This window comes from Oncorhynchus keta, chromosome 2, assembly GCF_023373465.1.
Source record: "Oncorhynchus keta strain PuntledgeMale-10-30-2019 chromosome 2, Oket_V2, whole genome shotgun sequence".
NCBI classification, from domain to species: Eukaryota; Metazoa; Chordata; class Actinopteri; order Salmoniformes; family Salmonidae; genus Oncorhynchus; species Oncorhynchus keta.
The window spans coordinates 79,710,276-79,723,172 of NC_068422.1; the positions used below are offsets into that span (position 1 = coordinate 79,710,276).

General features: G+C 43.2%; 1 protein-coding gene across 1 annotated transcript in view; it reads right to left on the minus strand.

Moving 5' to 3' along the window:
• chd9 (chromodomain helicase DNA binding protein 9) overlaps positions 1 to 12,897 on the minus strand; it is a 112,935-nt gene that overhangs the window by 48,949 nt on the left and 51,089 nt on the right. Inside the window, exons 9-15 of the mRNA XM_052484789.1 lie at positions 10,488 to 10,622; positions 10,267 to 10,388; positions 5,539 to 5,782; positions 3,783 to 3,959; positions 3,340 to 3,483; positions 1,884 to 1,982; positions 1,591 to 1,747 (exon numbers count right to left, since the gene is read on the minus strand). Coding sequence (XP_052340749.1) covers positions 1,591 to 1,747; positions 1,884 to 1,982; positions 3,340 to 3,483; positions 3,783 to 3,959; positions 5,539 to 5,782; positions 10,267 to 10,388; positions 10,488 to 10,622 — 1,078 coding nt within the window. The remainder of the gene's footprint in view (positions 1 to 1,590; positions 1,748 to 1,883; positions 1,983 to 3,339; positions 3,484 to 3,782; positions 3,960 to 5,538; positions 5,783 to 10,266; positions 10,389 to 10,487; positions 10,623 to 12,897) is intronic.

Consider the following 12,897-nt stretch of genomic DNA (forward strand, 5'->3'; position numbering starts at 1 on the left):
TGCTCCCGCACATTGGCTAACCGGGCTATCTGAATTGTGTCCCGCTACCCACCACCCGCCATTACTGTCTTTTTACTGTTGTTTTTATTTCTTTACTTACCTATTGTTCACATAATACCTTTTTTGCACTATTGTTTAGAGCCTGTAAGTAAGCATTTCACTGTAAGATCAACACCTGTTGTATTCGGTGCACGTGACAAATAATGTGATTTGATGAAGAAAGGTCCCATAATTACACTAATCTGTATGCAGGTCAAAGACAATATGAGTTAGGACTTCTATAATGCTTATTAAGTCTAACAACCCATTTTTTTTATTTGACATACTACAAACGAGTGGATATTATAAACTGGGTACTTCCAGCCCTGAATGCTGATTGGCAGACATCCGTGGTATATCAGACCTTATAACACGGGTATGATTTTTTTGTTTTTACTGTTCGAATTACGTTGGTAACCAGTTCACAGTAGCAATAGGGCACCTCGGGTTTGTGGTACATGGCCAATATACCACAGCTAAAGTCTGTTCTTAGACACAACCTTAGCCGTGGTATATTGGCCGTATACCACAAACCCCTGAGGTGCCTTATTGCTATTATAAACTGTTTACCAGTGTTTTTTAAAATTTATTGAACCTTTATTTAACTAGGCAAGTCAGTTAAGAACAAATTCTTACTTACAATGACGGCCTACACTGGTCAAACCCGGATGACGCTGGACCAATTGTGTTCTGCCCTATGGGACTCCCAATCACGGCCGGTTGTGATACAGCCTGTATCAGAACCAGGGTGTCTGTAGTGATGCCTCTAGCATTGAGACACAGTGTCTTAGACCGCTGCGCCACTCAGGAGCACATATTCCACACCCCCTTGTGACTTACTGCTTAATTAGAAAGCCTTTCATATTTCCGTTTGGCAGTTTATCAACTCTAAAGCTGATCCTTTAGTTGTCCTAGCCCTCACTAAAACTGACACACACACACACACGCACACGCACAGGCACAGGCACAGGCACAGGCACAGACACAGACACAGACACAGACACAGACACAGACACACACACACACACACACACACACACACACAGAAGCATGTCAAATCACAGGTCAAAAGTTCACTAGGCTGGCCTTGTATGAGAGCACTGTGATTAACCAGATTAACCAGAGCACAAGTACACCAGTGACATAAATATATTACAGCTAGGAGGGCAGGGAAGAGGGAGAGCAATGGACCAACACAGCAGCTTTTGGATGTGGGATGAACGGAGGGAGATGTGAAGTTAGTCCATTATCTGTTCCAGAGCCTCAACCTCCTGGCCTGCTTTCTCTATTCTGACACAGCTAGGAGAAAGATGGAGGGAGGAGGGTGGGTGAGAGAAACAGACAGCGCCATAGGGAACGATGGTGAGGAATGAGGACGTCTCTGACTCAGAGGTTTTCATTCTGCCCCGGGGCTGCTATAGAGCTCTTTACTAAAGGTATGGGCGGGAATGACCCAAATCAGCCTACCCCACACGGCATACACTGTCCTTCCATATATCAAGAGGCTACATACAGCGTTCCACAACCTGGATTGTAGCAATATCACTGTACCTTTAATGAGGTAGGGGTGGTTGCAACACTTCCTCAGCTCCATCATGGTGTTGACCAGGTTGGGGACGTTGGCCTGGCCGACTCCTTTAGACAGGAAGGAGAAGTTCTTCTCTAGGATGGCTCTGTAGTACTTCTTCTGGATGTTGGTCAGCTCCACCTGACCACATTATATAGAATCATTCAATTATATAGGACAATACACAGAAACCACATCAGTCAGCAAAACAAAAAAAACAAAAAAAACACAAATACTCAATCTCAAACACACACAACGCAAACACGCACATACCCACCTCAATGATGGTTTCCTCCTTAGGAGCCAGCTTCTTCTCCACGTCCTCCTTGAGACGACGCAGCATCATGGGCTTCAGGATGGCCTGCAACTTCTGGACCTGAGAGAGACCGAGATATGCATGTTCATATATGGACACATGCATACGCACACATACACACAGACACAGTTTACAGTAATATGTGAAGCTTTTTGACCTGAGACACAGAGAGACGGATACAGAGAGATGGAAGATACAGGTTAACATGTGGAGTCTGGAATGGAAAAGCACTCTTTCACGCACCCACACATGCACCCACCCACACACGCACCCACACATGCACCCACCCACACACGCACCCACACACGCACCCACACATGCACCCACACACGCACCCACACCTTCACCCACACCTTCACCCACACCCGCACCCACACACACACACACACACACACAAGCACCCACACCTTCACCCACACCTTCACCCACACCTGCACCCACACACACACACAAGCACCCACACACACATGATTTTAACAAGAGGTGCTGAAGGATTAGCAGGATTAAGAGGGGTTGACCATGGGCCGGTCAGTGGTATGATTGTCAAACCAGTACAATACACTGAGTTTACAAAACATTAGGAACACCTTAGAAATCCTTCTTTAACATGTCTCCTCTCCTTCATCTACACCTGCTTTCTATGACTGACCAGGTGAAACCTATGATCCCTTATTAAATCCACTTCAATCAGTGGAGATGAAGGGGAGGAGACTGGTTAAAGAAGGATTTTTAATCCTTGAGACAACTGAGACATTGTGTATGTGCCATTCAGAGAGTGAATGGGCAAGACAAAATATTTAAGTGCCTTTGAACGGGGTGTGGTAGTACATGCCAGGAACACCCATTTTTTTTGAGTGTGTCAATAACTGAAACGCTGCTGGATTTTTCACACTTAACAGACTGATGAAGTCCATGAGGTTGATAATAGGGGTTCTAAATAACTGTAATTACATCAGCATAATGCTAAAGGGCCCTTAACATAACATAACTTACCAAAACAGCACTGTCTGTCTGTCTGTCTGTCTGTCTGTCTGTCTGTCTGTCTGTCTGTCTGTGCGTGTGAGAGCTCTATTCTCCTTCAGAGTCCCATCTGTACCAACAGGATCATTATCTCCACACACTGACACACTGTTCAAACACCAGGTGGGGTGAGTGGGGGAAACACACTCATGTCCCCTGACACCATATGAAAGCAAATTAGCTTCTGTATTAATAATCATATTCATTATGATCAGTGATGTTAAAGGACACACTCACACACAGGCAAACAGGCAGAGACTAAACTATAACACACAGTATTTCTCACATACACACTTTGTTGATAGGAACGCAACAACATAATACTCACACACTCACACTGACAGCGACACACTTGATACGAACCCAACAACCACATGAGAGAATCACACAGCCTTACCTGCTCCTCAGTCTTGAGGTCTCCAAACTCCAGCATGAAGGTATTCTCTGAGGGGAAGCTTTGAGGCTCCAGGAAGTGCAGCAGACTGAACAGCTCCTCTACTGTGTTCTGGAGGGGGGTCCCTGTCAGGAGAGCTTTGTGTTCCTGGAGAGAGAGGAGAGGGAAGAGAGAGATGTGAGTTAGAAACAATACAAAACACACAGCATAGGAACTCCAACCAACAAGCTGTGCTTCCACTGAACACAACTACAGAGAGAGGGGAGACCTCAATCAAACAATCTTAAGATCCAACCAGATTGGTTTCACTGCTTCTCTCCACACACCAACAAGGTACTGATTGGAGACACACTAGGCCCAGTATCTCAAACATTCAAGCTATAATGGCTGCATTTCTGCCCTTTGCTCAGTTCTGCCCTACATTATGCTCAGTGACTTGGACATACCAGATTCATGAGCTTGAAGCCTTCTAGCAGCTTGCAGTTCTTGTTCTTGAGGCGATGGGCCTCGTCGATGATGACGCAGCGCCACTCGATGGCGTTGAGCTCTGGACAACCGCCCAGGATCATCTCAAAGGTGGTGATGAGGGCGTGGAACTTGTAGGCTCCCCGCACCACACGACCCTGGAGGGAAACCAGGAAGAAATGCACAGGGAGTCAATACAACTCTTCCATTCATTCAGCTCTTCTCATTCTCAATGGTTGAGTGTATAATGCCTTATAAAGAAATATCAGTGATTTGAATCATTTGGGAAGACAATATAAAGATGGTCCTTGAGAAATATACCATTCTCATATCTAGTGAGACATCCTGCGCAGTGTGTGTGATTCCATGATCCCCTGTGTATTAAGGCAACTCCCTGTGTTTAATTTTTTTAACCTTTATTTAAGAAGAAATTCTTATTTTCAATGACAGCCTAGGAACAGTGGGTTAACTGGTCTAGGAACAGTGAGTTAACTGGTCTAGGAACAGTCAGAGGCAGAAGAACAGATTTGTACCGTGTCAGCTCAGGGGTTTGAACTTGCAACCTTCTGATTATTAGTCCAACACTCTAACCACTAGGCTACCTTGCCACCCCTGTGTTAAGGTGATTCCCTGTGTTAAGGGGTGAGCCGTGCTGTAAGAATAAGCTCTGTGGTATCACAGTCTTACAGTGAGACAGCCTTGTGGCAGCTCCTCTTTCCACTCCTCCGTCTTCCGTTCCTTCCCCTTCCTCCCTGTTACATTTGCATACTAAGATCTCCTAACCACTGTCTTTCATTCCACATTACTCTGCCAACAACTGCAGAAAAAAACATTTTCCCAGGGCTACCGCCTGACATGTGCCACCCTTCAAACCCTTCTCATGTGCCTTTAAATTGTGTCCTGCTTTCAAGTTTCAAGCTTTAACGTCACAACCACAAGTACAGTGAAAGGCCCAACAATGCAGTAATCAATAACAATGTAATACTAAAAATAACAAGGTAGAACAAAAACACACAAGATAAGAAATAAGAAGAACACGGTTCAGGTAGCATATTTACAATGTGAAGGGATACTGGATCATTAGGGGTAGATATGTATATGGATGACTAGGCATGCTGGAACATGACAGTCATGCTACTCAATCTCAGTATCTCTCACTCATTATGTGGCCTGCAAGCTCTTCTTGGACAAATCTCATTGTCCGACTGAGTATCTCTGATATCATGTCACTATTCCCTGATACAAATACTGTCATTACTTTAATGGAACAGAGAGACACCTGAGATTCACTTCATCTTTCACAGTTAATGATGTGCATCACATTATCTCCTGTTCTTAGTCCCCATTATGAGATGCTGGCTGCCAACGGGTTTCAAGGCCCCTTTGCTGTTGTTTTTTGACAACCACCACCTCCCCTCATCAGAGAACAACTTTTTGAAACGTCATGGACCAACCTGTTGTTGACATTGTTGTTCATCTGTGGGTCCCTGACTATACATCTCGTACGGCTAGCCTGTGTTGTTTATTTATGTTGTTGTTTACCTGTGTGTCTCTGGAGTACATCTCGTACGGCTAGCCTGTGTTGTTTATTTATGTTGTTGTTTACCTGTGTGTCTCTGGAGTACATCTCGTACGGCTAGCCTGTGTTGTTTATTTATGTTGTTGTTGTTTACCTGTGTGTCTCTGGAGTACATCTCGTACGGCTAGCCTGTGTTGTTTATTTATGTTGTTGTTTACCTGTGTGTCTCTGGAGTACATCTCGTACTGCTGCAGCATCTGCCTGCTGACCATGGAGCCGTGGTAGACAATGACGTTGAGGTGGGTCCACGTTCTGAACTCCCTCTCCCAGTTGGCGATGGTGGAGAGGGGGGCGATGATAAGGAAGGGGCCCCTGATGCCCACACGCCAGATCTCCTCCAGAAACGTGATGGATTGGATGGTCTTCCCCAGACCCATCTCATCTGCCAGGATACAGTTCCGTCTGTCAGGGAGGAAGAGAGGGAGAGAGAGAGGGGGGGGGGAGAGGAGAGGGAGAGAGAGAGAGAGAGAGAGAGAGAGAGAGAGAGAGAGAGAGAGAGAGAGAGAGAGAGAGAGAGAGAGAGAGAGAGAGAGAGAGAGAGAGAGAGAGAGAGAGAGAGAGAGAGAGAGAGAGAGAGATTACAGTCCCAAAAAAATGTATAGAGTAGTTGTGGTCCTGTCTGATATTGATACTAAGTGATGAGACTGGGCTGAACAGAATCCTTCCTCTAGTATTCAGGCAGAACATTAATCTGGTTGTCCAGAGGGTGGGGGTGTTACAGCTAATCTTGACATTAATTGCAAAGAGCAGATACTCCCACTTGCTTCCTATACTGTTTTCTTCATCTTAAAGGCTCAGTGCAGTCAAAAACAGGATTTCCTATGTTTTATAAATATTTCCACAATATGAGGATGGAATAATACTCTGAAATTGTGAAAATTATGATAATGCCCTTTCAGTGTAAGAGCTGATTGAAAATACCAGCTGAAATTTCAGCCTGTTTTGGTGGAATGTTGTTTTGGCCTGCCTGGTGACATCACAGTAAATTAGTTGATAGACCAATAAAGAGAGTTCTGAACCTTTCTGCCAATAACAGTTAGTTTTCAGTTTTCCCCTCCCCACTTCGACCCATCCCAGGCAGTCCTAGCAAAATCCTTGCTTGAGAAATTGCTCTTTGCTAAGAAGCTATTTTTGTTTCTTTCTGACCGTTTTAAGGTACTTGATTGTTACCGATAAATCATTTGATAGAGATTTTAAAAAGTGCTGCATTGGACCTTTAAGAACTTCACAGCACTCTGAAACACAGTCCCAGTAGCAACACTACAGCCTGGCTACAAACAGATGATTTGGGATGTGTTCCACACTCACTCGCTTTCTCCCTTGATCGGTCTCTCTATATCTCTGTCTCCCTCTGTCGCTCTCCATCTTTCTTTCTCTGTCTTCCTCCTCTTCCCTTTCCCCAGCGGCAGCGTAGCCTAGTGGTTATAGTGCTGGACTAGTAACTGAAAGGTTGCAAGATCAAATCCCCGAGCTGACAAGGTACAAATCTGTCGTTCTGCTCCTGAAGGCACTGATCCTAGACTGTCATAGAAAATAAGAATTTGTTCTTAACTGACATGCCTTGTAAACAAAGAGGATGTTGATAGCAGAACAGTAAACAATCCACAAGCCTCAGAGGCACACAGGTTAATAATGTTAACTCAGCCAAATCACTGCACGATCTCAACACAGGGAAAACATTTATAATTAAACATCTACACTACCTCTGCTCAGTGACGAAGCCTCACAAACAAGATAAGTTAATGAAAATGTCCTCATGGAAAAAATGTAAGACTAAGACACAAATCAAAACAGACAACCAAAAAACCTTAAGTCAATGAAAGCATCCTCTTTTCAAAGATAGTGTAAAAAGCAAGACAGACAACCTTTCAATCTTTTCATTTAGCCTATGTGGCGGAGTGCAGTGTTTTCCAGTACTGCATGTTTATGCCGTTGTGTTCTTCCCTTTAAAAAGTATTATTAACCACTAGGGTTGGGCAGTATTTTCATACCGTTCCTGTACCATACCAGGGTATGTGGTATTACTGGCAGGCACAAAAAGGGTGCAATTTATTTCCAAATGTAAAATATATATATATATATACACATACAGTTGAAGTCGGAGGTTTACATATACCTTAGCCAAATACATTTCAACTCAGTTTTTCACAAATCCTGACATTTAATCCTAGTAAAAATTCCCTGTCTTAGATCAGTTAGGATCACCACTTGATTTTAAGAATGTGAAATGTCCGAATAATAGTAGAGAGAATTATTTATTTCAGCTTTTATTTCTTTCATCACATTCCCCGTGGGTCAGAAGTTTACATACACTGAATTAGTATTTGTTAGCATTGCCTTTAAATTGTTTAACTTAGATCAAACGTTTTGGGTAGCCTTCCACAAGCTTCCCACAATAAGTTGGGTGATTTGTGGTCCATTCATCCTGACAGAGCTGGTCTAACTGAGTCAGGTTTGTAGGCATCCTTACTCACACACGCTTTTTCAGTTCTGCCCACACATTTTCTATTGGATTGAGGTCAGGCCTTTGTGATGGCCACTCCAATACCTTGACTTTATTGTCCTTAAGCCATTTTGCCACAACTTTGGAAGTATGCTTGGGGTCATTGTCCATTTGGAAGACCCATTTGCGACCAAGCTTCAACTTCCTGACTGATGTCTTGAGATGTTGCTTCAATATATCCACATAATTGTCCTTCCTCATGAGGCCATCTATTTGTGAAGTGCACCAGTCCCTCCTGCAGCAAAACACTCCCACAACATGATGCTGCCAACCCCGTGCTTCGCGGTTGGGATGGTGTTCTTCGGCTTGCAATCCCCATGTGCAGTTGCAAACCGTAGTCTGACTTTTTAATGTCCGTTTTGGAGAAGTGGCTTCTTCCTTGCTGAGCGGCCTTTCAGGTTATGTCGATACAGTACTCGTTTTACTGTGGATATAGATACTTTTGTACCTGTTTCCTCCGGCATCTTCACAAGGTCCTTTGCTGTTGTTCTGGGATTGATTTGCACTTTTCGAACCAAAGTACGTTCATCTCTTGGAGACAGAACGTGTCTCCTTCCGGAGCAGTATGACAGCTGCGTGGTGTCCCATGGTGGTTATACTTGCATACTATTGTTTGTACAGATGAACGTGGTACCTTCAGGCGTTTGGACATTGCTCCCAAGGATGAACCAGACTTATGGAGGTCTACAATTTTTTATTCTGTTGTCTTGGCTGATTTATTTTGATTTACCCATGATGTCAAGCAAAGAGGCACTAAGTTTGAAGGTAGGCCTTGAAATACATCCACAGGTATACCTCCAATTGACTCAAATTATGTCAATTAGCCTATCAGAAGCTTCTAAAGCAATGACATAATTTTCTGGAATTTTCCAAGCTGTTTAAAGGCACAGTCAACTTAGTGTATGTAAACCTCTGACCCACTAGAATTGTGGTACAGTGAATTATAAGTGAAATAATCTGTCTGTAAACAATTATTGGAAAAATTACTTGCCATGCACAAAGTAGATGTCCTAACCGACTTGCCAAAACTATAGTTTGTTAACAAGAAATTTCTGTAGTAGTTGAAAAACGAGTTTTAATGACTCCAACCTAAGTGTATGTACATTTCCGACTTCAACTGTACATACACAAACGGTGCCACGCTGAAAGTCACTGAGTTCTTCAGTACGGGCTATTCTACTGACAATGTGTGCTCAATTCTATACACCAGTCAGCAACGGGTGTGGCTGAAATAGCCAAATCCACTAATTTGAAGGTGTGTCCACATAATTTTGGCCATGTAGTGTGCGTGCATATATATATATTTTACCTTTATTTAACTAGGGGTGTCAGTTAAGAACAAATTCTTATTTACAATGAAGGCCTAGGAACAGTGGGTTAACTGCCTTGTTCAGAGGAAGAATGACAGATGTTTACCTTGTCAACTCGGGGGTTTGATCTAGCAACCTTTTGGTTACTGGCCCAACGCTCTGAACACTAGGCTACCTGCCGCCGCTATATATCCCTACTGCTTGAATTTTCTTTGTGCTTAATCAAAATATATATATATATATTTTTAAATGTATTTATTATGCACAAAAAAAATTCAAGCAGTAGAGATCTTGAAAAAGGGGGTTGATTGTCTCTGCTGTAACCAAGAACTGTGATCTTGCAAGCTAGCCATATAGCTAGCAAGTTATTAAACCAAATGCATAGCTGGCGCCATGAGCAGGAGATCATTTATCTTAGATAGTTAACTGATAGTTAGAAGCAGTGGTGTAGCACACACCCCTGAGCTTAGGGTGCCCCAAAACCCCCCAAAAACAAATCAAAACTAAAATCATACTGTTGGTATTTCAAAATACCCCGGTATATGGTATATACGACATACCGTCCAAGCCTATTAACCACATTCTTCACAGGTTTTGCATATTAAACCAAGCTAGAAGTCAGAAGGTTCTGGGCAAGCGTCTCGCTGTCTCGGTACAGAAATGCTGTCAGCTCACTGCTTCACTGGCTTCTCTTCTGCACTACTTAGCAATCTGAAAGTCCAGCCCTTGTCTCTCTGGCTGGATGCAGTATGCTACAACCACAGAGCTGAAACATAGAATCTGAAGTCTGGAACAACCCTGTGTTTCTGACTGTCAGAATCTGTTCAGGGCAGTAGAACACTGTGGGGCTGCTTGTTTGCACATGAATACAGGTACAGTGTGTGTGTGTGTGTGTGTGTGTGTGTGTGTGTGTGTGTGTGTGTGTGTGTGTGTGTGTGTGTGTGTGTGTGTGTGTGTGTGTGTGTGTGTGTGTGTGTGTGTGTGTGTGTGTGTGTGTGTGTCTGTGTGGTGGGTGTGTGGGTGTGTGGGTGTGTGGGTGTGTGGGTGTGTAGCCTTAGGGGGGCCCTACTGACCTGTTGTACCAGTTGAAGAGGAGCCAGTTGACTCCCTCCAGCTGGTAGTCCCTGAGGACGTTACTGTTTCTGTACTCCCTCGACTGATCCCTCTTCTTCCACAGGCTGGCTGGGGGACGCTCCTGTGGGGTAGAGAATGTTAGAGGATGAGAAGATGAGAAGAGAGATGAGAAAATAAGAGAGGAATATAAGAGAAAGGAAGTTGAATAAAGGGGGCTTACCATCCTGCGGGAGTCTGGCCTTGCTGCCTGCAGCAGCTCAAACTCCTCTATTTTACTCTGGTCCACATCCCCCTTCAGTTCCCATGTACTGTCTTCATAGGGCAGAGAGCACCACTTCACCAGGTAGTACACCACCTGCTGGGGGAAGAGGGACGGAGAGAGGGGGAGGAGGGAGGGGGAAAGAGAGAGAGAGATGTTGTGAGTTAACACAAAAAAACATAGAAACTTCACCTTTGAGTAGCTACCAGTGTAGTCACTAGCGTCCTGTTGGCCCAGTCTCCCGTTTTCTAAACCTCCTGCGCATGAGCTACGCAAAAACCTGCCACTGAAATTCACACTTTACTCAATGCAACACATATTGAATTTAACTTCACACTGTTCAGTGTTTAATAGAATACTGCATAGAATGGCTGATTTGCTCATATTTGCAAAGGCCTAGCTGTGATTTGGCTGGAGGAATGGGGGAAGGAACACATATGCATAATGATCTGCATGTCATTGTGTCAGTAAGGAGAAAACACTGCATGAAACCTTCTTTACTCTTCAGTTAAAATACACACACACTCTCCATCCCTTCCTCACACTCAATCTCCCTCCCTCTAGTAAAAACACACACACACACCACTCACTCTCTCCCACAAACACACACTGCTCTCAACTTTTAAAACGCTAGGCACCAAACAGAATTTAAGGAGCACCAGAAAGAAATGGATTTCTGAACCATTCAGGCTAGGAACAAGTAGGGCCGTGGCGGCCAAGAAATTTCGTCAGCCGGTGATTGTCAAGCAAATAACTGCCGGTCTCACGGTAACTGGCCATTAATTTATTTATTTAGCATCTCCTGGCTTCCACACATAGCCTACAAGCCACTAATACAGACCTTTGGAACATATACATTCGAACAAGTCTAATAAATCATTGTAATATATCCTACACCTTCACAATAACTCTATTATTTATTTTAAACCGGTCTAAAAAACATGATATGAAGAAAGGGCAGTCTATTTCAGAAGAACAGAATAGAATACTCTGAGTTGTCCTTATGTTAGGTCCTGATCTGGCTATGCCATATGGCTGTGGGCTATACTAGTTCATTCAGCAGACAAGATTTGCGTAGAATTCTGTGCCATTATTTTATAATATGAAGAATACAATTGAACATAGCTGAATAAAATAGGAAGGATATTTTCTCTATTCTGTGTTGAGCATTTAACAAAGAAACAGGTACTCCTATATGCTTAATTTAGAGGTATTTATGTATCTTTAGTTGTGATACAAATGTTGGGCTATATGTTTAGATTTTTAATACATTCTAAGGCTGCATGATGCGACTCTAATGATGATTTGAAAAAAGTTACATGAAAGGCATGAGCTCTGCTTTGTTTTTGCACAGGCTGTACACACTTCATCAGTCTCTCACTCAAGCAGTTGATAATGCCTCAAATTTCCCGGCTGCATCTCTTTTGTGTTTCCGTAATGTCCCCTAAAAACATCCATGCCTTTAGCGGCCAGTGACCGTTGGGCCCTTGGGCTGAATATAATAATCATAAATCCCTTCTCCTGGCTGCGTGCCAAAGCACCTCTCACACACATGGCTCTCCGTCACATGATCAGGTCTTTCTCACAGGCTACAAGTGAAGACAGACACATTGGGGACCAACTGCGTGCGTCCTTATCCAATGCCAAGGTGCATATTGAAGATATTGGAAGAACTATACACATTTACTTTTCGTCAGCCAACAAGATGAGTAGGACTAACCAACAGCAAACGCACCATCCTATGTCAGTCAATCTACTATCCCCCATAGTACAAACGTTGACCTACTCTATTCTGTGCGAGAAAAAAATATTCCAAAACATAGTCTTGGACAGTTGTGGGATGCGATAGATCCCAAATTAATATAACCACTAGCATCAAAAAACCTGTTTTAAGCAATAAGCCTGACGCAACAGATGAGAATGTTTAGCTTAAAACATTGATAAACTATTAGGCTATTTCTTCACATTATAAGCGCAGCAATGTGCACATGGCAGTAGGCAATACAGTTGAAGTTGGAAGTTTACATACATCTTAGCCAAATACATTTAAACTCAGTTTTTCACAATTCCTGACATTTAATCTTAGTGAAAATTCCCTGTCTTAGGTCAGTTAGGATCACCACTTTATTTTAAGAATGTGAAATGTCAGAATAATAGTAGAGAATGATTTATTTCAGCTTTTATTTCTTTCATCACATTCCCCGTGGGTCAGAAGTTTACATACACTCAATTAGTATTTGGTAGCATTGCCTGTAAATTGTTTAACTTAGATCAAACGTTTTGGGTAGCCTAATAATACCCACATCATTTTCCATCCTCATGATGCCATCTATTTTGTGAAGTGCACCAGTCCCTCCTGCAGGAAAGAAAC